The following is a 25,215-nucleotide window of genomic DNA, read 5'->3' as shown; positions in this document are numbered from 1 at the left end:
AATCCCTTTGATAGCACCTCCCAACCCAGTGTATCTTTGGAGGGGCAAAACCTATTGACACAGCTGCTAGAGAATGAGAAGTAGAAGAACAGTTACAGAAGGAACAGGAGAAACTGCAACGTCAGCTGGATGAGCCAAAACTAAAACAATGCCCTTGGGAAAGACACCCAAGCTGATGAAGTGAAGAAACTCAGGAACAGGAAAGGTCAAAGACAGGGCATGAGCCATCGCAGACTGGGACCTCAGCCACATCTGGCAGAAATACATGAAGGAGAGAGACTGAAAACTCTCTGGAAAATGAAACCTTCAGTAAGGAAGAAGATTGTCACTTTCCAACTTCGAAGACTCCCCAACCCGACCAGCCTCCAAGGGTAATGCCAGCCCCTCCACGAAAGGATAACACTTGGGTGAAGCGAAGTTCTCATCCTCCTGCGCCATCTCACAATCTTAGAAACTCCTACAGGTGTTGGGGGTAAGGTAGTGCCAACTCAAGCATCTAAAGAAAGACCATCAAGAAAAGATGAAAATAAAGTTGATGGGGTGAATGTCCCAAAAGGCCAAAATGGGAACTCTAACCATGGTCCAGAAGATGGCAGGAACAAAGACCACTGTAAGGAGTCCGATAGGAAAGATGGCAAAAAGGATCAAGACTCCAGATCTGTACCTGAGCCAAAGAAATCTGAAGAAAATCCAGCCTCCAACTTCAGCTCTTCAAGTAGGTATGATGCTCTCTCAGTTGATGGTGAGGATGAAAATGAGGGAGATTACAATGAATAGACCTCTACATTGCTGTGCCTTCTCCTAGTCTCTCTCCACCTTGGAACTGTCAAGAGCAAATCAAACCTCTATCCAGATGCAACAGAAGAAAACTCACCAGTAGTTTTTAACGGAAAAGTTGTACGTTTTATGATACCTGTGTGATTAGTGCTTAGCAGCCTCTGTTTAGCAGAAATGTTAATGACACTAATCCTAGGATGGACACCTGGTGTGGTGCTATAGGATCAGCACTGGACTGTGAACCTCAAGGTTGACAGTTCAAACCCTATACAGGGTCGCTATGAGTCGGAGCCTACTCGAAGGCACTAAACAACAACAACCATGCCTAGGATATCAATGTTTATGCTTTCCATTTCATTTTCGACAATTTCCAATTTTCCTAGATTCATACTTCGTACATTCCATGTTATGATTATTAATGGATGTTTACAGCTGTTTCTCTTCATTTTGAGTTGTGCCCCATCAGCAAATGAAGATCCTGAGGGATTTACGCTATTTGTGTTAACACAGCCAGCTCTACTTTGAGGAGGCAGTTCTTCCTCAGTCATATTTTGAGTGCCTTCCAAAATGAGGGGCTCATCTTCTGGTACTGTAACTGGAAATATCCTGGTGCTCTTCATCATGTTTCAGTATTCTGGTGCTGGCAGTATTCAACTGCTATTCATAAGTTTTTCAGTGATTAAATATTCAGAAATAGTCTGTCCTTTCTAGTCTGTCTTTGTCTGGAAGCTCATCTGAAGTCTGTCCACTATGGGTGGCCTTGCTGGTATTTAAAATATCCATGTCATAACTTCTATAATCACAGCAACATGCAAGCCACCACAGTATGACAAACTGACAGAGAAATGGTGGGATACTTGATTACAACAGTATAAAAGCTGATATATCCACATTAGCAAATAGAAAATTTGTAGTGTTTTATCTAGTTTAAAATGTTTGTGTTCACTAGGTTTCTTTTACTGCTACAAAACTGTTGAGTTTGTAATTTTTCTTAATAGTGTTTCATTTACTCTGAAGGAAATGCATCTGGATGTATGGTGATATTTGTTTATTTGTTATTTTGTAAATTGACAGTGGCATTTTAAAATAATGTGGTACTGTACTTACTTAGGAATTTGTAATAATAGGTGTGTTGCCATTCAAGATTATATTTATCCTGAAATAGAGGCATTGATTGGCAATAATTCACTAAACACATTCTTCAGCCATTTAAATCTTGAGTCTCATTAGTACCAGATTTACAGATTATGTTGTATAATGATATGAATGCACAATATTTGCATGTGTGTTCCATTTCATTCTTTCATCTTAATTTGTGTTCCTTGTAATTCATTGATAAAGAAATTGACTTTAATTCCTTTAATACTGAGTACAAAATTTAATATGAGGGTTACAGGAAAAATCCAAGACTCCATATAATTGAAATTTTTATTGCAATTTAACTGCTAGAGGTAAAGATTTCGCTTTATTTTAGGAGTGTCTTCATGAAAATTGTCACTCAGGTCATAAATGGGTTTCCTAAGAAAAGCGTTTTTAGATTTAAAGTATTCTTTTCGAATATGCATAGATCATAATGAATTAGTACCTGGTGGATATATGACAAGAAACAGTCTTTTATCATTGTGAATTTGCCTTTATTAAAAAAAGAATATAGGACTTCATCTTAAGCTTTTCATTAAAATCAAATTAGTGAACATGTTTGGAGGATGACTTTCTAGGCCCTGATTCATTTAAATTTAACTTTGGTTAAGTTACATCAAGCACTGCAATGACTCCATTGTATTATTGTAGCCAGAGATGTGTATAATGAATAAAGTTTTTGGTGCAACGATTTTTAGCCTTGCTTTTTGACATTTCCATTAATTACATTTGGTTTTATTCATGTTTACTCAGTACCTACCACAGCATCTAGAGCTAGGCTAGATCCTGGGGACAAAGAGGTGCTTAGCTGTAATAAGTTGCCATTGACAAAGACGGAAGGGGTGAGGGGAAAGGCAAGTATTACTGTATGACTGTAACCATGTTCTCTTATCTCTTTTTCTTTAAACGTAGTTCCAAACTGGTTTCAGTTTTTCTTTTCATATCAATTATTTATTCTTTTTCAGCTATAGGTAATTTTGAAACTTTTGATCATCAAGAATCTATGATATTGTTAAGGGCTTTCAAGTCATGGTGACTCTGTTTAGGGTCTCCAAGGAGCAGCTAGTGGATTTGAGCCAGCAGTCCAGTTCTAATACTACAGTATCACAGCAGAACTCCAGAATCTACACTTAGCCCCTGTTTATTGTTTAATCCATTTGCTTGTTCATTTATTCAACATTGTAACTTATTTGGAGTCTTGGCGTGGTGCTATAGGATCGGCACTGAATCACAAGGTCAATTTGAACAGGAAAGTCAGAGATTCAACATCCACTCACTTCTCAGAAACCCTATATAGGGTGTTTATGAGTTGGCACTGACTCACTGGTACTTAACAACAACAAAAACATAATTTATTTAGAATCATTGTAGCCTACATTCTGAGCAGTAGCCCAAAGAATTGTCACAGTCCTAATTCCAAGAGTTTACAAGGAGACTTCAGAATTCTCAGTGGTAAATGAAATGAAAAAATAATGAAATTTTTCCATGAACAATTTGAAGATCTCCTATTTCTGTGGTTCACAATAAATTGTGGATAGCATTACAAAGAATATGAATTCCAGAACACTGATGTGCTCATGTAGACTATACACATAGACTAGACCAAGAGACAGTCCTTCAAACTGTACAATGAGATACATGTGTGGTTTGGAATCAGAAAATACATGCATCTGGGTTATATCTTTTCGCCATACTTATTCAGTCTGTGTGTTAAGCAGATAATCCTAGAAGCCAGGCTATATGAAGAAGAACACAGCATCCAAATTGGAGGAAGACTCTTTGACAACCTGTGATCTGCTGTTGATACAACCTAATTTTCTGAAATTGAAGAGGACGTACTCATGAAGATCAATGACTACAGCCTTCAATGTGGCTTATATCTCAGCAAAACCCGTCACAACTAGACCAATAAGCATTATGATGATATACTGAAAAAAAGATTGAAGTTGTCAAAGATTTTCTCTTAATTGGGTCCACAATTAATACCTATAGTCAAGTTGTTAAGTGCCTTCCAGTCAAGTACACACTATGTATTATTGTATTTTCCATCACCTCCTATGCACTTGAAAGTTGGGAAATAAATAAAGAAGGCCATAGAAAAATAAATGCTTTTGAAGTATGCTGCTGATGAAATATTGAACGTATGATGGACTGACAGAACAGACCATTTCTGTTTTGAAAGAGTACAGCCAGACTGCTCCTTAAAAGCAAAGATGGTGAGACTTTGTCTCTCACACTTCATTTGTGGTGTCAGAAGGGACCGATCCCTGGAGAAGGTCAACATGTCATGCTTGGTAAAGTTCAAAGTCAGTGAAAAAGAGGAAGACTCTGCGATGAGATGGATTGACAAAGATAGTTATTTTTATCACCGTTTCATTGAAGAAGAAACTGAGGTTCATAGAAACTAAATAATTTGTCCAGGATTACACTTATGTGTGCTGTTCATACATAACACTCTCTTGTAAAGCTGAGCTGCAATTATATTAAGAATTAATGGGGTAAATTGAAGCAACACTATTATCAAAATTAACATAGAATCAGGACTGTGAAGTTGTTTTGAACTACAAGATCAACGGTTCAAGCTCACCCATTGCACCTCGGAAACCTTACACAGGGTCACTGTGGGTCAGAACCGACTTGACACTTAGCAACAAGAGTAGGTAACCTAGAGAATAAGTCAGACATTCTAGATCTCCAAATAGTATATTCCCTTGAGTAGAATACGGAGATTTATTTGTCATACTAAATGTCTACTTTTGTGCATGGACCCGTGCTGACTGCTAGAAAGTCATATCCACACCCTCTTTATTTACACTTGTTGCTCTTAAAGTGACTGCTGATAGATCAGTTCATCCATGCCTGACATCTCAGAGTAGAACTTAGTAGTTTGTCATAAATGAAACTAATGTAAAGAGATTTGAGACTCAACATTAGCAATAGCATTCAACACACCTGTTCAGAGCCACATTTTTCTCTCTTTTGCCTGAGGTGGAGACTTCTTCATGGATTACAGTAACACTTTTTGACAAGCTTAGACTAGATGGAACTGCCATGTAATGACAGGACAAAATTGATGATATCTCAGTAATGCATTCTTTTTTATTTGGCTGTCAACATGTATTACTGTAAAAGCATTTATTGTTACACAGCTGGCCCAGCCTGTCCACTTTTTGTTTTTGGTAATAGTAGGGTATAAAAAAGTATGCTTATTTTTCTACTTACAAAACTATTAGCTGGCTTTGGGAGTAAATATCTAGCTGTTGTATCTTCTTTTATGTAGTGATGTTTTTAAAACTAGCTATCTTAGGTTTTCCAAATAAAATTTTAAACCTACTTGTTTCTAAGTCTTCTCAAGTGGCTGTTGAGACTTTTCCAATGTCATAAACATGACAGATCCCTACGTAAAATATTACATGAAACTCTCGTAAGCCAAATCCTTTAGAAAGATTTAGAGAAATTATTTGTCTTGAATGCTACATTAATGTAAACTTTATTTCTTTTAAGTTTTTCTTCTCACTGGCCTTTATATGACAGTGTTTGTGAAAACTAACTTTGGGAGACTAAAAGTACTTTTTCATGTGCATTCTACCTTTCCTTTGAATGAGTTTGTTACCAAATTGAGAATCTAGCTTTTTTTTTTTTTTTTTTCTGGATATGTTAAAGAAAAAAAACTGTGAGAGACTGTTGAATTCATTAAGGAACTTACCATTTAAACTTGGAGAGTCAAAGCATTCCCTTACAAAAATATCCCTAACAACAATGTGTTAGATGAGCTAGAATTCAGAAAGAGCCATCCTTAAAGTCAGGAGACACTTCTCTGAAGAGGTGAAATTTTATCTAATTCTGGAAGTGACAGTATAGTTTGCATGTACAGAGACCAGAGGGGAGAGCATTACAATGTGTGGAACGTATGAGCAAAAGAATAGTGCAAAGAAGTTCAAGTTATGTTGGTCCAGTTTATATGAAGTGAAGAATATGTATAGGAAAATAAGAGAAATTCAATTGCCTTCAATCAGTATTATTTAACAAGTCATCTTTGCCTCTCTAAATTACTTATCTTGCATTTTATGCCTCTAATGAGAGGTCCTGAGAATCTTCTCACACAATTTTTCCAGTTATAAATTTGCCATAACTCCAGTTACGTTATTGAATTGTTGTTGTTATGTGCCATGGAGTCGGTTCCGACTCATAGCGACCCTGCACAGGGTTTCCGAGGCTGTTAATCTTTATGGGAGCAGAACGCCTCATCTTTCTCCCGTGGAGCAGCTGGTAGTTTCGAACTGCTGACCTTGCGGTTCACAGCCCAATTCGTAACCACTAAGCTACCAGAGCTCCTACGTTATTGAATTAGCATCCAGCAAATAAATAATTACAACATAGTATGGGAACACATGAGTCCTTGTGTGGCACTGGACTCTAACTGTAAGGTCGGTGGCTCAAACTCACCATCAACTTCTCTGAAACTCTATGCAGGTTCACCATGAGTTAGAACTAACTCAATGGCACTTAACAGCAACAACAATGGAAACAAATGCTTGGTAAAGTAAGAGGGTCAGTGAAAAAGAGGAAGACCCTCAGTGAGATGGTGTGATACAGTGGCAGCAATACTGCGCTCAAACTTAACAATTGTGAGGATGGCACAGAACCATATCCATTCTGTTGTACATGAGGTCGCTATGAGTTGGAACCAACTTGACAGCACCTAACAACACAACAATGGCAATAAGTTCAAGGAACAGAAGTAGAAGAAAAAATCAGAGGAGAAAGTACTTGAGTTTTAAAGGATGATACTTAGGAGTACACCAGCCAAACCACATTTAATTCATTTGACCACTAAGCTGACACAGTTTTATTAAGGACCTGGTATATGTATGTCAACATGGGAGTCCTGGTGTGGCACTGTGGGTTAATGCACCAGACTGCAAAGCCATTCGAACTGCAAGGTCAGTGTTTCAAGCTCACCAGCTGCTCCTTGGAAACCCTATACAGGGTCACTATGGGTCGGTACCGACTCAACGGCACTCAACAACAACTATGTCAACATGAGAGTGCAGTGGTTCTATGCAATAAACACTGGTCTGCGAACTATAACATCTGCGATTCAAGCCTGCCAGCCACTCCATGGGAGAAAAATGAGGCTTTCTGTTCCCACAAAGATTTAAAGCCTCTGAAACTCTATACTGATTTCAGAGCACTAAACAACAACATGTCAGTAGTTTACTAAGCACTGATTGATACAAGGATGACACAGTCCTTGAGATGTTCAGAGACTGCAAATAAAAAAATTCCATTATAATGACATAATTTCCATGATAGAGGTGTACCAGGGTATTAACTCTGCTTGACAAAGTTAGAAAAGCCTTACCAGGGAAAAATCCTTTAAGCTGACACTGAAAAGTTTGTGTGTGGCAGATAGACTTGTAGAGAAGTATCTTATAGATAATGTTGCTAAATGCTGTCAAGTCAGTTCCAATTCCCTATTGACTCTCTATAGGGTTTCTGAGGAGCAGCTAGTGGGTTTGAACTGCCAACCGTGCAGTTCAAACTGACTTTGTAGTCTGGTGCTTTATCCTACAGCACCACACCAAGATAGAAGGGTACTTTTACCAGAAGAATAAACCATCAGTTAAAAGCAACACACATAACAATTAAAGGGGACAGCTTGGTTGGTTGGAGTCCTGGCATGGTGCAGTGGGTTAATGCACCAGACTACAAACCCATTTGAGCTGCAAGGTTGGCGGTTCAAGCTCATCAGCTGCTCCTCGGAAATCCTATACAGGGTTGCTATGGGTTGGAATCAACTCAACAGCATTTAACAACAGCAACAATATGACCCCAGAAGGAAGTCTTGGACAACTTCGATCTTTTCTCCATTTATCATGATGCTTTTTATTGGTCTAAGGAGCTCTGGTAGCATAGTGGTTACAAATTGGCCTGCTAATCTCAGGGTCAGCAGTTTGAAACTACCAGCTGTACCGTGGGAGAAAGATGAAGCTTTCTGCTCCTGTAAAGATTTACAGCCTTGGAAACCCTGTGTAGGGTCGCTATGAGTTGTAACTGATTCCACAGCACATAACAACAATGTGCTCCCGGAATCCTTGTGTAGCATTGTTGGTTAATGTTCTGGACTACAAAGTTGGCTTGAACTGCAAGGCCAGTGGTTCAAGCTCACCAGCTGCTCCTCGGAAACCCTGTACAGGGTCGCTATGTGTTGGAACCAGCTCAGCGGCACTTAACAACAACAATGTGATCCCTTTCAGAGCAGTTGGTAGTAATACCAGGGCACCATCTAGTTCTTCTGGTCTAAGAGTTATGGTGGTTGATGTTTACGTAAAGCTCTATTGATCCATTTGACTAGTTGATCCCAAATGTCTTTAATTGTTATCACTCCTCTTCTTTCTGCACATGGAGAGACCAATTGTTGTACCTTAGAGAGCTGCTCATGAGCTTTTAAGATCCCAGTTGCTACTCACCAAACAAAGTAGTATGTAAAGCATTGTCTTTGTGAACTATGTTTTGCTCGTTGGCCATGGTGACCCCTGAGACTATGGTCCTGACCCCTCAGGTCCAGGAACTCATTGCCTTAAGATGTTTGATAATATCTAAGAAGTTTTAGTCAGTTTTGCCCACTGGAAAGATAAAACTTTTTGTTGAAGATAATTAAAAAATACATCAACAGGGATCTGCTAGAAGGTCAATCCAGATTCTTATGGATGTACATGGAGCAAGGTCTGGTATTGCTGATATCAGATGGATGTTAGACAAGTGCGGAGAATACAAGTAGCATGTTTATCAGTTTTATTGTTTGTTCTACATGAAGGCATTTGACTGTGTAGATCATAACAATTTATGGATAATATTACAAATAATGAGAATTCTAAAACACTTAATTTTGCATATGTGGAGCCTACACAGATCAAGAGGCAGTAATTCAGACATAACAAAGGGATATTGCATGCTCTGTATAAGTGAATATTATTGTTATTGTTGTTAGGTGCCATCTAGTCTGCTATGGTTCATAGCAACCTTCTGTACAACAGTATGCAATGTTGCAGAGTCCTGCAGCATCTTCACAGTTGTTGCTGTGGTTGAGCCTGTAGTTGTAGCCATTGTGTCAGTACCTGAGGTTCTCTCTCTTTTTTGACAGTCCTCTAAGATAAATATTATCTAATGTTATTTTTAATCCAGGCTATGGTCTCTTTTTAAAGAGATTATAGAAGTCATCCAGTGTTACGCCTTCATTCTGCAGTTAAGGAAATTGAGAACTAAGTAAGTATTTGCCCCACATCACTTCCTCACAGTTTGGCCTTTGGTTGTTGTTGTCATTCCTTCTAGTACTATTATCTTGTCATTTTAAATGAGATCTTTCTCTTGTAATGGAACACACAGTAGGTGTATGTGAGCAGTGAGATTTTCAGATGATTATGAATACTAGCTTTTTGTTACTTTTTTCATGATCCTAGTCCTGGTGTGGCGCTGTGGGTTAATGTGCCATACTGTACAAGATGTTTGAACTGCAAGGTCAGCAGTTCAAGCTCACCAGCTACTCCTTCTAAATCATATACAGGGTCACTATGGATCGGAATACACTTGATGGCACTTAACAACAACAACAACAACAACAACAACAACATACTTTTTAAAAAATGTTTCCTAAAATTCTCTTTTTCAGAAGTCTCCTATGTTATATATATGTGTGCATATTTTATTACTTTAGCAATTATAAGAATTTGCCCTGAGGAAAAGATGGATTATCATGTAAAGTGTAAAGAATACAAACTATGAAATCTATTCATTGGAAATATTCCAGGTGTAACTGCCACAAAGAACATACGTTTTGTTATCATGAGCTAGTTTATTCATGCAAAGCAATAGAAAAATTCAGTTTTATAGCCAACCAGAAGAGTTTATGAACATCTCTTATCTGAAAACAGGGGAGAAACTTTCAATATAATTTTTTTAATCCAAATATCAATTTGTGCAAGAATAGCTGTGGGGATTGAATTACTATTTACTAGGAGGCTAAACTATAGGATTTCACTTTGAAAGTCAAGACCAGCTAACCAACCATGAAGTAAAAACCTTCATATGACTGGGAGCCCTTTCACATTTGCTTCTCAAATTGACAGTCTTCTGTTAAGAAAGGAACCGTCTAACAAATCCTGCCTACTCACTCCCTCATTATTTACTTTGGAAGGATACTCATTACCCATTCATATACTTTCTTTTTAACCACTGAGCATAGCTTAAGTAATAAAATACTTGCTCTGCATTTCAGTCCAACACAAATTGTGGCAGTACCAGCCATGTGCCAAGTCCTGGCCAATTTACTTTTAATGACACAGTTTCTGCCCTCAGGGAGCTTACTATTTACCTGCAAAAATAAAACCAGCATCTAAAGTAATTAAAAAAATAATTCAGATCAAAACGGAGATGTGGTCCAAATATAAATATAATGGAAGGGAGTTCAAAAGAATAAGAAATAAAGATGGGGTAGAGGAATCTGAGGAGAGGTATGGTTTGAATTGGACGCTAGGTTACTGGAAGACTACTTGCCTCAAAGTAACTTACTGTCTTCCAAGATGCAACTCTAAGTTAATGATTAAGAGCTTGTATGTTGTCATTTGTGGTGCTCAGTTATTTGAATTCAAATCCTAGCAGTTGAACAACCTTGAGGAAAATCATTTAACCCTTCTTGTGCCTCAGTTTCCTTAGCAAGATGCTACCTCATAGGATTGATATGAAGATTAAATGAGTTGATACATATAAAATACTTAGACTGGTACCTGGCATTTGTAAAGCATCCAGGAAATATCTCCTATATGATTTGGCAGACTGAGTAGGAAGTTATCATTAGCATTTAGGAGGAAGCACATTGCAAAAATTTGGAAATGTAATAATACAGCTTTGCAATGTGAGAAATAAGAAATAATCTAATAAGGCCAGAATGATATGTTCTTGGAAGGAAAGGAGAGAAAGGATAAAAATATGCAATAGGACCACATCTTGGAAGTAGTTCTAGTCTCAGCTGTAGAGTTTGAACCTTAAACTGTGGCCAGGTAGTAGTAGTCATCATATCTTTTAAGCTAGAAATTGGTGTGGTTTGATTTGTGATTTAGGAAATTAATTCTTATGGTGATGGCTTTGTTTTATCTTTGTGATATTAACTTATCATGTGGCTATAATTTATCTGCTTTCTTTTTGTGATGCAGGACTTTTCAAATAATGTTAATTCAGCACACACTTGTTGCAAATACAGATTTCTGGGCTTTCATTCTAGACTAATTACATCAGAAACTCTGTAGGTAGGCCAGAAAGTTTGTATTTTGACAAGTTTCCAACAAAAAAAGTGGTTCCTACATATCCTAAAGTTTGAGAACCTCTGATAAAGTGGAAAGAATGTAGGTTTTAGAAACAGACACACTTATAAACAAATTCATTCCCTAACAAACTATTCATCATGGGTAAATTACTTAGCCATTTTGAGTCACATGTGTCTCCATCTGCCAAATAGAAATAATAATACATACTCAATTATGACATTTTCAAAGACCTAGGGTTAGAAAACTAAAAAGAGAAGAGCGCAATATTTCTCAGACTGAAAGGACTGATGAAAAATTAAATCCTTGACTTACAGTATTGAAGGAATCTTTAAGTAAAATGTTGAACGGTACAAGAAACATCAAAAGAAGATGGAAAGAATGTTCAGAGTATCAGTTGAAATGTTTAAACAAACCGATAAAGTGCTGGAGGTGCTCACTCATCTATGCCAACAAATTTGGAAGACACTGGCCAACTAACCAGAAGGGATCCATATTTGTGCCCATTCCAAAGAAAGCTAATACAACAGAATGAAGAAATTATCAAATAATATCACATGGAAGTCAAATTTTGCTGAAGATAATTCAAAAATAGTTGAAGCAGTACATCAACAGGAAACTGCCAGACTCAGAAGAGGACATGGAACAAGGGATATCACTGCTGGTGTCACAGGGATCTTGACTGAAACAGAGAATGCCAAAAAGAGGTTTACCTGTGTTTCATTGACTATACAAGGGCATCAGACTGTGTTGATCATAACAAATAATGGATAACATTGATAAGACTGGGAATTCCAGCGCACTTCATTGCTCTCATTCAGAACCTGTACATAGACTCAGAGGCAGCCATTCTAATTGAACAAGAGGGTTTAAACTATATGGTTTACTTTCAGGAAAGTTGTGATCCAATGTTGTATCCTTTTACCATATTTACCTAATCTTTATGCTGAGCAAATAATCCTCGAAGTTAAACTGTAGGAATTTGAATGTGACTTCAATATTGCAAGAAGACTCATTAACGACTTGTAATTACAGAGGACACAGTTTTGCTTGCTGAAAAGTGAACAGAACTTGAAGTGCTTACTCATGAAGATCAAAACCTGCAGCTGTCAGTATGAATTGTTGTTGTTGTTGTTGTTAAGTGCCGTCGAGTGGTTCCAACCTATAGCGACCCTGTATAGGATTTCCTAGGAGGAGCTGGTGAGCTTGAGCTGCCAACCGTACAGTTCAAGCAGCTTTGCAGTCTGGTGCATTAACCCACAGCCCCACACCAGGACTCCAGTATGAATTACACATTGGTATAAAGAAAAGAAAAATCATTACAACTGAACCAATTAGCAGATAAAAAATTGAAGTTATCAAATATTTCATTTTACTTGGATCCATAATCAGTATCTGTGGAAGCAGCAGTCTGGAAAAGATTGAAGTTATCAAAGATGTCATTTGACTTGAATACACAATCAGTGCCCATAGAAGCACCAGTCAGGAAATCAAATGATGTATTGCATTGTGGAAATCTGCCGCAAAGGCCTCTTGAAAGTGTTAAAAAGCAAAACACGTTACTTTGAAGACTAAGGTGCGTCTGAACCAAACCATGGCATTTTCAGTCACCTCATATGCATGTGAAAGCTGGCCAGTGAATAAGGAAGACCAGAGAAGAATTGATGCATTTGTATTAAGATGTTGGTGAAAAACATAGAAAGTATTATGGACTACCAAGAAGAATGAATAAATCTGTTTTGGAAGTACAACCAGAATGCTCATGTACTTTGGACATGTTACCAGGATGGACTGGTCCCTGGAGAAAGGCATCGTGTTTGGTAGAACGGCAGTGAAAAAGGAAAAGACCTCCACTGAGATGGATTGACACAGTGACTGCAACAGTGACCTCAAACATAGCAAGGATTGTAAGGGTGACACAAGGCTGTGCAGTTTGTTGTTCTGTTGTACATGGGTCTCAATGAATTGGAACCTGTTCAACAGCACTGAACAACAACAACCCCACTGGAGTGTTGTTAAGCTGAAAGGAAACAGTAACCAAACCATAATATACTCTATAGCTCTACTTTCTGGGCTTATGCATCTATCTTCCCAACAGTGCAATAGGGAACTATGTTTTTTACTCATCTTATCTCCAAATTCTTTACAGAAGGCCTAGCATTTATTAATCTCAGTAATGTTTTATAAGTGTGTAAGTGAATTTACTAATTATTTTTATGTATATAGATTGGAAGTTGGGGGACCTGTTAAGAAACTGTGTCCAAGCAAGAGGTGACACGGGTCTAAATTGAGGCATCATGCTTGAAAAAGTACATATTTCTTCTCAGGGTACCAGAGAGATATGTGGATTCTCTTTGGATCAGTGTTTATCCTCTATATAAATTCACACACCACTTCTTCTAAGGTAGACTTTGAGACTGAATCTATCGTTTGAAATCCTACCACTAAAGAAATTAGTAAACCAATCTTAAATCCAGCTTTTCAACTCACTTCCACATACCACTTCTATCAAGGTGAAAAAGAATCTTTTGTAAACATGTCCACCGGAAATTCCAGAGATTTACATTCTACCAAGACAGTCTCATTTGGGCTTGGAAGTTGCTTGCTACTTGTAAATCTCTCTGTTTTCATAGTCTCACAATGGACGGTCTTGAAATTTCTCTCTTTAAAACTGGAATTTAAAAATAACTGGTTAGTCTAGCACATAGGCTCCATCTTTTGCTGTAATAGGTAGAAGCCTAAAAGAATGTTGAGTGTCAGGTTTGCGATAATCTTTATTTCGTTGTTTTTTATCACTAGCATTTCATCAATGGTTTTACAGACCAATCAGTCTAGCAGATATTGATTTATAAGATTAAGTGGTCACTCAATGACCTTTATTTTTTTTAAGAATCTACTAAGTACCAGACACTGAGACTAGTGATGCAGAGATAAACAAGACCAAGTCTTTTCAATTTCCTTAATGGTGGAAGAAAGAAATATGTAAGTAGATGATAATACTTGAGAATAACACTAGCCTGGATGTGCAGATCCATTCTTTACCATCTTACTCTTCTCTGAAGAGTCCACTGTTTTTCCTATTCAGCTCACTTAGAAAATAGAAACCATTGTTATATATGAGCACATTGTTACTGCCACTTTGCCAATCCACTCTTCTTGGGCATCTTCCTCTTTTTCACTGACCCACCACATTACCAAGCATGGTATTTTTCTTCATGGACTGGCCCCTCCTGACAACATGTCCAAAGTACGAGAGATGAAGTCTTGCCTTCCTGCTTCTAAGGAGCATTCTAACTACACTTCTTCCGTGACAGATTCTTTGTTCTTCTGGCAGGTGCTTCCAACACCATAATTGTCATGCATCAATTCTTCTCAGGTCTTACTTTTTCATTCTTCAACTTTCACATGCATTTAAGGCTATTTAGAATACCATGGCTTGGGTCAGGCAGACCTTAGTCTTCAAAGTAACATCTTTGCTCTTTAATACTTTAAAGAGTGTTTTTTCGTAGCAGGTTTCCTTAATGCAATCCGTCTCATTTGATTTATTGACTGCTGCTTTCCTGAGCATTGATTGTGCATTCAAACAAAATGAAGTCTGACAACTTCAATCTTTTCTGTTTGTCATAATGTTATTTATTGGTCCTGTGGGAGGATTTTTGTTTTATGTATATCAAGGTTTAGTCCATAGTGAAATCTTTAGTCTTTGATCTTCATCAGAACGTATTTCAAGTCTTCTTTGCTATCAGCAAACAAGGTTCTGTTATCTGCATATTGAAGATTGTTAATGAGTCTTCCTCCAATCCTGATGCCTCGTTCTTTATATAATCCAGCTCCTCAATTTGCTCAGCATACAGGTTGAATAACTATGATGACAGGATACAACCCTAGTGCATGCCTTTCCTGATTTGAAAACATTCATTATCCCTGTGTTCTGTTGTAAGGACTATCTGTTTGTCTGTGTATAGGCTTCTTATGATCATAATTGTTTTGGAATACCCATTCTTCACAATGTTATCCATGTTTTGTCTTGATCTACACCATCAAAAATGTTTATATAGTCAACAAAGCTTAAGTAGACATCTTTCTGTAAATTTTGCTTTCAGCCAAGATCCATCTGATGTCAGCAATGATATCCCATGTTCTGCATCCTTTTCAAATCCAGATTGAATTTCTGTCCGTTTCTTGTTGATGTGATGCTGAAACTGTTTTAATTGTTTTCAGCAAAATTTTATTTGATCTGATATTAATGATATTTTTCAGTGATTTTCATACACTTTTGGGAATGTGCACAAATATGGATCTCTTCCAGTCAGTTGGCCAGGTAGCTATCTTCCAAATTTATTGGCATTAGCCGAGTGATTGCCACCAGCACTGCATCAGTTTGTTGAAACATTTCGATTTGTATTCCTTCAATTCTTGGAGCCTTGTTTTTCACCAATGCTTTCAGTGCAGACTGTACTTCCTTCAATACTATCCATTTTTAATCACATCGTACCTGAGGAAACGGTTGGACATCTTCCAATTTGTTTTGGTATAGTGACGATGTGTATTCCTTCCATCTTCTTCTTCTTTTTTTTTTAATTGTTTAACTTTATTACTGTTACACCATTTATACAATTACATATAATTTCAAAACATCCATTGTATATTTTTTGGTTTTTTGGGGTTTTTTTTTTTTCCATTTTCCAATGAATGGTGTATTAGTGTCTGTGACACAGAATGGAAGAGTAACTGGAACTGCAATGAAAACAGACTCTTTTTTTGCCATTTCCACTGACCGATAAGGTGCACCCAACCATGGACATGCATTAACTTGTCATGAGAAATCTAGGTAGGTTAAGTAGGATGATAGACTATTTCTCACTCCCAAAAATATCTGGAGAAGAAGAATGGGGTTGGGGGTGGGGGTTGGCATGGAGATACGTATGGACAAGCTACATGGGCTTTGTCTGAAAGTTGGCATTCATCCACAGCATTTTTTAAAATATCAAAATAAGAAAGGCTGTCAATTAAAAAGAAAACACAGAAAATACTGCTTTCATAAAGATCTAGTTGCCTTGGCACAGGCCTTGGCAACATTTGTAGTAAGAAAAGATACTAGGATCTTAGTGGTGGGGTGCATGGAACAGCAGTTCAGGTATGAAAGGTGTACGTGACTTTCAGATGTTTAATCTTCAAAATCCAGGACTGATTAATATAGTTGACTGAAGATATATTAGATATTTCCCCACAAAAATACGATTTGGATTCTCCCCACCCCCTCCCTCCCTTGATGGGACAACATTCTTTTCTTTTTTCCTTAAATCTTGGACAATACGTTATCTTCCAATCAATTTGAAACAAGTTAGTATAGCAGAGAAAGAGAGAGGTTATTTCTGTAAGTGGGATTATTATTATTTTTCCGTAGGCTGTCCTTATGATTACTCTTTCACTGCTATGTTGTTTTGTGCCACGGAGTTAGTTCCGACTCATAGTGATCCTGTACAGGGTTTCCAAGGCTGTAAATCTTTATGGGAGCAGAAAGCCTCATGTTTCGCCCATGGAACAGCTGGTAGTTTCTAACTGCTGACCTTGAGGTTCACAACCCGATTCATAACCACCACACTACCAGAGCTCCTGTTTCACTGCTATATAGTTTGATCCAAATTAGTTGCTGGGGTCTCAGCAGGTTTCGCCTCTCCTGCTGGGGATGCAGGGGCTGTAGGTATATGGCTGCAGAGTGGGGGCAGGGGGTCTCCTTGGAAGGTGGGGCAGCCTCAGTGCTGCTAGCTTTTGAGTCTGAAGCTGGGACCCACTCACTTTTCGTTTCCTGGGCAGCAGGAGCCTCAGTCTTGCTCTTACCATCCACCTGAGTGGCTGCAGTGCTTTTGTCCAAGGCATCAGCACTGGCCTCGGATGCCTTAGGGGACTTTCCACTGGCAGCAGCGGTCGAGGCTACAACCTGCTCTTGCTCTGTATCCTTTGGGGGCTTGGGTTTGGCATCTGCTGCCCCCTCTGTCTTCTTGGGCTCCTCCTTTGGTGCTTCTTCCTTGGCAGTGGTTGCGTCTTTGTCTTTCTCCTTCTCTTCGGTCTTGTTTGCAGCATCCTGGGCATCCTTCACCTCGGTGGTCTCAGCCACCGCCTGGGTCTCATTCTCCTTCGGGGTTGCCTCCTGTTCAGTCCCTGCCCCTTCAACCTTCTTGTCATTGTCTTTGGCTTTCTCAGCATTCACATTGTACCCCTTCTTCTTGCTTAACTTGTCTCCCATCTTGGAGTTTGGCTCTGGGTGCTGGTGCTGCCCTGAGTGCGCGTGGTGCCGCCTAGGGGCCCAGGTCTCTGGCATAGTCAACCTGGCTGCTGGCTGTGGGCAGAGATGCTCTCCATGGCTCAACGGCAGAGCCTGGAGCTAGGAGGGAGTCAAAGCGCTGCCGCCACTACAGCAGCAGTCGCCATTGCCGCTACTGTCCCTTCCATCTTCTTTTGATACTTCCTGTGTCATTCAGTATATTGCAGCATGAGGCTTGAATTTTTTTTCTTCAGCTCTTTCAGCTTGAGAAATGCTGAGCTTGTTTGTCCCTTTTGATTCTCTAATTCCATATCTTTGCACCTTTCATTATAGCACTTTACTTTGTTTTATCGAGTTGCTCTTTGAATTTTTTGTTCAACTCTTTTGCTTCATCATTTCTTTCAGTCTCTGTAACCACTCTGTATTCAAGAACAAGTTTCAGAGTCTCTTCTGACATCCACTTTGTTATTTTCTTTCTTTCCTATCTTTCAGTGACTTTGTTGCTTTCTTCATGTATGTTGTTCTTGATGTCATCCCACAGTTCCCTCTGGTCTTCAGTCATCAGTGTCTAAGCATCAAATATGTTCTTGAGATGGTCTCTAAATTCAGGTGGGATAAACTTAAGGACATATTTTGTCTCCACTGGACTTGTTTTACTTTTCTTCATCTTCATCTTGAACCTGCATATGAACAATTGATGGTCTGTTTCATAGATAGCCCCTGACCTTGTTTTGGTTGATGATACTGAGCTTCTCTATCTTCCCACAAATGTTGTTGATTTGATTCCTGTGTATTACTTCTGGTGAGGTCCACATGTATAGTCATAATTATGTTGCTTAAAATAAGTATTTACAATGAATAAGTTGTTGGTCTTGCAAATTTTTATCATGCAATCTCCAACATCATTTCTAACATGCAGTCCATATTTTTCAACTATAGATACTTCCTTTTTGTTTCCAACTTCAAACCATCAGTAATTATCAGTACATCTTGAATGCATGTTTGATCAATTTCAGAGTGAAGAAGCTGGTTGAATTCTTCAGTTTCATCATCACTGACTTGAGTGTTGGTGTGTAAATTTAAATAATAGTTGTATTAACTGGACTGCCTTGTATGTGAATGGATATCTTATCACAGACAGCATTATACTTCAGAACAGATCTTGATAGGTTCTTTCTGAAAGTGAATGTGATGCCACTCTTCAGTTTGGCATTTGTGGCATAGTAAACCATATAATTGTCTGATTCAAAATGGTCAGTACAAGACCATTTTAACTCAATAACATCTGGGATATCAATTTTTATGTGTTCTATTTCATTTTTGACAACTTCCAGTTCTCTTAGTTTCATACTTCATACATTCCACATTCCAATTATTGGATGTTTGCAGCTGTTTCTTCACATTTTGAGTGGTGCCTCATCAGCAGTGGAAGGTGTACCTATAGCTTTGCTCCATCATGTTATTAAAATCAACTCTACTTTGAGGAGACAGCTCTTTCCCAGTTGTAGTTTGAGTGCCTTCCAATCTGAGAGGCTTATCTTTCAGTACTATTCATAAGGTTTTCAGTGCTAACTATTCAGAATTGGCCTGCCTCTTTTTCCTGTCTTAATTGGAAGCTCCACTGAACCTTCTGGTGTTTAAAATATCAGTAACATAGCTTCCAGTGTAACAGCAACATACAAAGCACCACATTTGGACTAACTGATAGACAAATTGTGACAGTGATTAATTAAGCATATTCAAACCAAACCAAACACACCACTGCTAAGTTGATTCCAGTGACTAGTGACCTTATAGGACAGAGGAGAACTGCGCCACAGGGTAGTTAAGGTTTCAGATATCTTTTTGTGTGTGCATGTTTATGTGTGGCTATAAGTCTTTTTTTTTAATATATTAAGTTTTTACTGTGAATTGAGTGAAAGTTTACAGGGCAGATCATCAGTTTTATATTCAACAGTTAATATACTTTGTTTCATTACAATGATTATAATCCCCTCCATGTACCATCAGCTAACAGTATTTCTCTCTATTCACTTTAGCTTTTTTTTTTTTTTTTAAACACTCAGGCATATATAATAATTTACACCAAAGGGCACATTCTGCAAGTCTGCCTCCTGACTGCGAGCTCTCAGTCCCTCTCTTTCCATGCATCTAGAGTCCTCAGCTGCTCCCTCTCTCTATGTCCCCATCTCTGCCTGTATCTCTGGTGTTGCTGCTTCTCTGGATAAGGTCCCACATTCCGCTTATGCTCTTGTCCCTTGATGGTCCTAGGGTCCCCTGTTTCTGGACTGTAAGATTAACTACACCCCCGTTTTTGTTACAAAACCTCTACCATTACAATTGTGACAGTTGCAATTAGTCATGATAACAGTTACATACTATTGAATCATAAGAATCTTATCCCCATCTCTTTTCACCAGATCCATCTAGACAAGATGAAAACTATTCAGTCGGGACTCTATTGTGGCTGTAAGTCTTTATAGAAGCAGATTGCCACATCTTTCTCCCATGGGTACATTCAAGCCACTGACTTTTTGGTCAGCACCTGGGCACTTTAACCACTATGTCACCAGGATTCCTAAATTAGACCTAGTGCCAAGGAATTCATTCTTACCACAGAGTGGATTAAATCTTCAAGTGGTTCCTGATTCCATTAACAAAAATGGTCTTTGCTTCCAGTTGGAAACCATTCACACATATCAGAAATGGGTCTTACTATGTGTTCCCACCCTGAAGTTGAGCAAACTGTGGGGCTTGCATTGAGACTTCAATACTAAAGTTTTCCCCAATCCTCAATTCTGAGTGCATGATTACATTCAAGCATGCTAAGCCCTCTGGAGCCAGCAGAGTAGATTCACCAAGGTAGACAAAAAAATAATGAGAAAAAGAATGTTGTTTTGAAATTTGATATAGGCATTGCATGTTCATTTCCAGTCCAGCTTAATAAAGCAAATATCACAATAAAGGGGAAGGTAGTAGCATGAATTCTTTTATTATCAGTGCATTTAAAAGTTATGTTTATACCATACTCTAGTCTAAATGTACATTGTTGTTGTTATGTGTCGTGGAGTCGGTTCCAACTCATAGTGACCCTGTGCAGGATTTCCGAGGCTGCAAATCTTTACAGGAGCAGAAAGCCTCATCTTTCTCCCGAGGAACAGCTGGTAGTTTTGAACTGCTGACTGTGAAATTAGCAGCCCGATTCTTAACCACTGCGCTTCCAGGGCTCCTTAAATGTCGTACATTAGCATTATGAAAAATTTTGAAATATGTGAGTTATAAAAATGCGACTTAGAGACACGAAGTGCTGTTAAAGAAATGGCATCGATACTTACTTGTTCGATTCCGATTTACCACGTATCTTCAATTTGTAAAGAACACAATATCAATAAAGCGCAGTTGAGCAAAGTGTAATAAAATGAGATATGCCTATATTTACAAAACAAAAAAAGAAATCAGAGTTCTATCAAACTTCTAAAATTTAATTTACATTTTAATATTGCCTTTTTTTTTCAGAATTACATCTTCTGTGATTAGGATGTCTAGTGTTTTATTTTGGACCTGATTTTGGGCATCTCTCAGAGTCCAGGCACATAGACAGTGACTTAAGTGGGGTGTAGCAGTCAGAACACAAAGCAAAGTTTCATCAGAGACCTGAAGATCAGGTTCATAAAACTTTCCCTATTTTCTTTCTTATTCATGTCATTTTACCTGTTAAAAAATTGTTGTTAGTGAGGTGATATTTGCTCCAGAATTTCTTCCTTCAAAATAAAATCCTTAGGATAAATTCGGAGAAATCCAACTGTTTTCCCCAAGGTTACACTATTAGAAGCAAAGGATTAATATTACTAAGTTATTATTATTAGGATAGCATTGATCATATACATGTTGCAGTCACAGATCCATACAATGCTAGGTCCTCCCAGTAATCTGGCAAAAAGGTATTTCTTTCCCATTTTAGAGATAAAATTGGTAAATATTGAAAGAGATTAAATAATTTGTATAAGAACACAGAAATTAAGTTGTAGACCTACAATTCAAACCAAGTCTATATTTGAAGCCCACATACTATTCTATAACCAGGCTGAAGCCCAGACTAGAATCCAAGCTTTTGGCTAGAGATGAATGCTCTGGCCCCTGCACATCATGAAACCTGTACCACTGGTCAGCATTTCTTTTAAATCCCAATGTAGCACATCTTCTCAAACAGTGCCTTCATGATTTATACTTCAGGTGCAGAAAATTAGACTATTCCTCTCTTTTTTTCCACTGCAGAGAGCTTTGTTATTGATTACCTCTTGGCTTTATAACTGTCAAAACAGCAATTCATGTGACTGTCCTCTAAAATTGTTACTTTTTGTTTGTTTAGGTGAAGTTAGCATAGCATAAAGTGAACCATTTTAAAATGTACATTTCAGTGGCATTTAATACATTCATAATGTTTGTAACCATCCCCTCTATCTAGTTCCAAAACATTTTCACCAGTCCCAGAGGAGACCTATACCAACTAAGCAGTAACTTCCACTTCCCCCTTCTCCCCTCTCTTGTTGTTGTTGTTGTTAAGTGCCGTCCAGTCGATTCCAACCCATAGCAACCCTGTATAGGGTTTCCAAGGAGCAGCTTGGTGAGCTTGAACCACCGACCTTGCAGTTCAAAGGACTTTGCAGTGTGACGCATTAGTATCTCTGATCACCCATTAATCATCCTTTCTCTATGGACTTAACTATTCAAGATGCTTCATATAAGTGGAGTCATGTAATATATGATGTTTATTTTTTAACATCACTATAACTTTTCATGTGTGCCCATTTTCCCTTTCTAAATGTATGGTCCTCAAGTGTGTGATTGCATTCCGGTCTTCTCTGCCATTTTCCATCCCTGTGACTTTGCTATAACAACTTAACATTTACATATTAAAAATGGTGTTCAAAAATATTGACTAACATTAACTTAACAAGCAGGAGGTCAGAAACATTAACATAGTTTTTCCAAGGTTACATAAATGGAAATGGTAGAGTGGGATTGGAACCCAATCTATTTGACTCCAGAGCTGAGCTCCTCAGGACTGTGAGTTTATCTGAGTCAAATAGCTGTTGTTTACAGTGATCAGGAAATGACAGGCGTTCAGTAAATGCTTACTGATAGTCTCTCCTACCTAGCATCTAGGATTAAGCACTTATATAATGTCTTGTATGTAATTGGCATCCCATGTTTCTGGAATGAATTAATGTGTTAATGACTTGTATTTTAAAATGAGAAAATAGAAACTCCAAGAGGTTAAATGACCTACATGGATAAAAAGGAAAGACAGTATTAGAACCCATATCTTGTGATTCTTACTCTAATGTTCTTGTCATTCTTCTAATAATATATTTGAAATTTATAGTTAGGGAGAGATACAGTTTTAAATGAAAGCATGAATATTTAAACATTCTAAATTGTTGTCATCGTCAGGTGCCATCAGGTTGGTTCTGACTCATAGCAACTCACTATAGGGTTTCCAAGAAGCTGCTGGTGGGTTTGAACTGCCAACCTTGCAGTTAGCAGTCCAGTGCTAATCCTTATTAGAAAAACTAGTCTTGCTGATTTACATGATTGACAAAATATTATTGTTAAAATAACCCATCACAGTAATTTTAGCCAATTTTTTTACAAAAATCTGTGCTCCTTCCCAGTGGATGACTAAAAATTTTAATAGGTATACTCAGAGGAATTGAAAGGGATTGGCTTAATCCTTGGGATATCAGAGTAAAAGAAGAAATAATAATAGAATATCAGAATAAAAATAAACACTTGTTATTTTATTTTCTTATTTTATTATAGCCAGTTAAGCAGGTATAAAATACTATCTATCTCATTCTGGTTTTGATCAAAAAGATTATGAAAAAATTAAAGCATAATGGAATTTTCCCAAGAGCTTTTTAAAGTTCCCTCATTTATATATGTGCTTGTATATTATCCTCTTAACCATCTTCCACCATTCAGTGCTCAGGTCTCCTTATTTGAAATCTTGGAGAGGATTCTGAAATTTATAATATATGTCTTACCCTCTGGCATGAGTAAAATAGAAGAAAGGCACAATTAAAACTCCAAATATAGGATTGTTTGTGTTTGGCTTCTGTTACTTATCTTAATGTTTTCAAGTTTCATCCCCTGTACCAGCATTTTATTCTTTTTTATGGTTGAATAATATTCTATTGTATGGGTAGATCACATTTTGTTTATCTATTCATTTGTTGATGGACATTTGGGTTTCAGCTTTTACACTATTGTGAATAGTTCTGCTGTGAACATTTGTGTGCAGGTATTTGTGTGAATGTCCGTTTTCAGTTTTAGGGGGGCAGGGAAGGCCTATATTTAAAAGTTAGGAACCTTGGTGGTACAATGTTTAAGTACTCAGCTACTAACTGAAAGGTCAGTGACCTGAACTCTCTAGCTGCTCCTTGGGAGAGAGATGTGGCAGGCAGTCTGCTTCCGTAAATATTTACAGCCTTGAAAACATTGCGGTGCTGCTCTGCTCTGTCCTGTAGGGTCACTATGAGTCTGACACTAGACAGCAAAGAGTTTGGTTTGGGGATATATCTAAGAGTAGAGCGCATGGGTGAGTCACTGAGAGGTTTGCTGAACCCACCCGGATGTGCTTTAGTACACAGGCCTGGTGATCTGCTTCTGACAACTTTATGGAGCAGTTCTGTCCTGCACATACGGAGTCACCATGAGTCTGAACTGACTCAGCAGCAGCTAATAACAACAGTTTATCTAGAAGTGGAATTGCTGGGTCATATGGTAATTCTACATTTAAGTTTTTGAAGAAACACCTGTTGTTTCCACAATGACTATAACATTTTACAGTCCTACCAGCAGTGTTCAAGGGTTTCAATATCTGCACATTTTCATAAACACTTTTTTCTTTTTTAATTTTATAGTAGCCATTTTAGCAGGTGTGAAATGGTACCTCATTCTGGTTTTGATTGCTCAGCTAATTATGCTGAGTGTCTTTTCATGCACTTGTTAGTCATTTGTATATCTTCTTTGGAGAAATGTCTAATTCTGATACTTTTAATATATAGTTTTGCAAGTCTTTCAAGTGGGAATTTTCTACTTCTAAAGGTCCTGGGGTAGGCCTCAGGATTCCACCTAAGACCCATGCTCCACAAGACTTAACAAGAAGCCTATTTCCCTGGGCAAATAATGCTACTTTTTTTTTTTTAAGTGTGGCTTTCTTCTAAAAGCAGTACAGTTTTTTACATTTTACATTTAAATCTGTGATCTGTTTTGTATTAATTTTTGTATATAGTGTAAAATGTAAATTGAAGTTTGGGTTTTGGTTTTGTTGTTAGAGTAGTTTTCCAATTACTTCAGCACCATTTGTTCCAGACAATTCCTTTTCCACGGAATCCTGGTGTGGTGCTGTGGGTTAATGTGCCAGACTGCAAAGCCGTTTAAACTACAAGGTCAGTGGTTCAAGCTCACCAGTCACTCCTTGGAAACCCTATACAAGGTCTCTATGGGTTGCAGCTGACTCAATGGCACTTAACAACAACAACATTCCTTTTCCACTGAAATTACTTTGCATCTTTATCAAAAATTAGTCATATAGATATATAGATATATACATACACATATATACACATATGTATATATACACACACATATATATACACATATGCACACACATGTGTATATATATGACTAATTTTTTATAAAGATGCA

The 25,215-nt window shown here is 37.9% G+C and overlaps 2 protein-coding genes and 1 pseudogene across 2 annotated transcripts in view; 2 read left to right on the top strand and 1 right to left on the bottom strand.

Annotated features, from left to right (window-relative positions):
• The window catches only part of LOC102837667, a 3,257-nt pseudogene extending 2,480 nt beyond the window's left edge, over positions 1-777 (top strand).
• The window catches only part of FAF1 (Fas (TNFRSF6) associated factor 1), a 665,112-nt gene that overhangs the window by 533,133 nt on the left and 106,764 nt on the right, over positions 1-25,215 (top strand). The gene's annotated exons all lie outside the window — the stretch shown is intronic.
• On the bottom strand, positions 9,773-17,484 carry LOC102837290 (brain acid soluble protein 1-like). The gene is made up of 2 exons (XM_006839822.1): positions 16,846-17,484; positions 9,773-9,841 (listed from the first exon to the last, which is right to left on the bottom strand). Exons 1-2 carry the CDS (start codon positions 17,482-17,484, stop codon positions 9,773-9,775), a joined length of 708 nt encoding a protein of 235 aa, XP_006839885.1.

Source organism: Chrysochloris asiatica, unplaced genomic scaffold (assembly GCF_000296735.1).
Source record: "Chrysochloris asiatica unplaced genomic scaffold, ChrAsi1.0 scaffold00026, whole genome shotgun sequence".
NCBI lineage: Eukaryota > Metazoa > Chordata > Mammalia > Afrosoricida > Chrysochloridae > Chrysochloris > Chrysochloris asiatica.
Note: the sequence above shows the minus strand (reverse complement) of the source record. Positions and strands in the feature narration are given on the sequence as shown.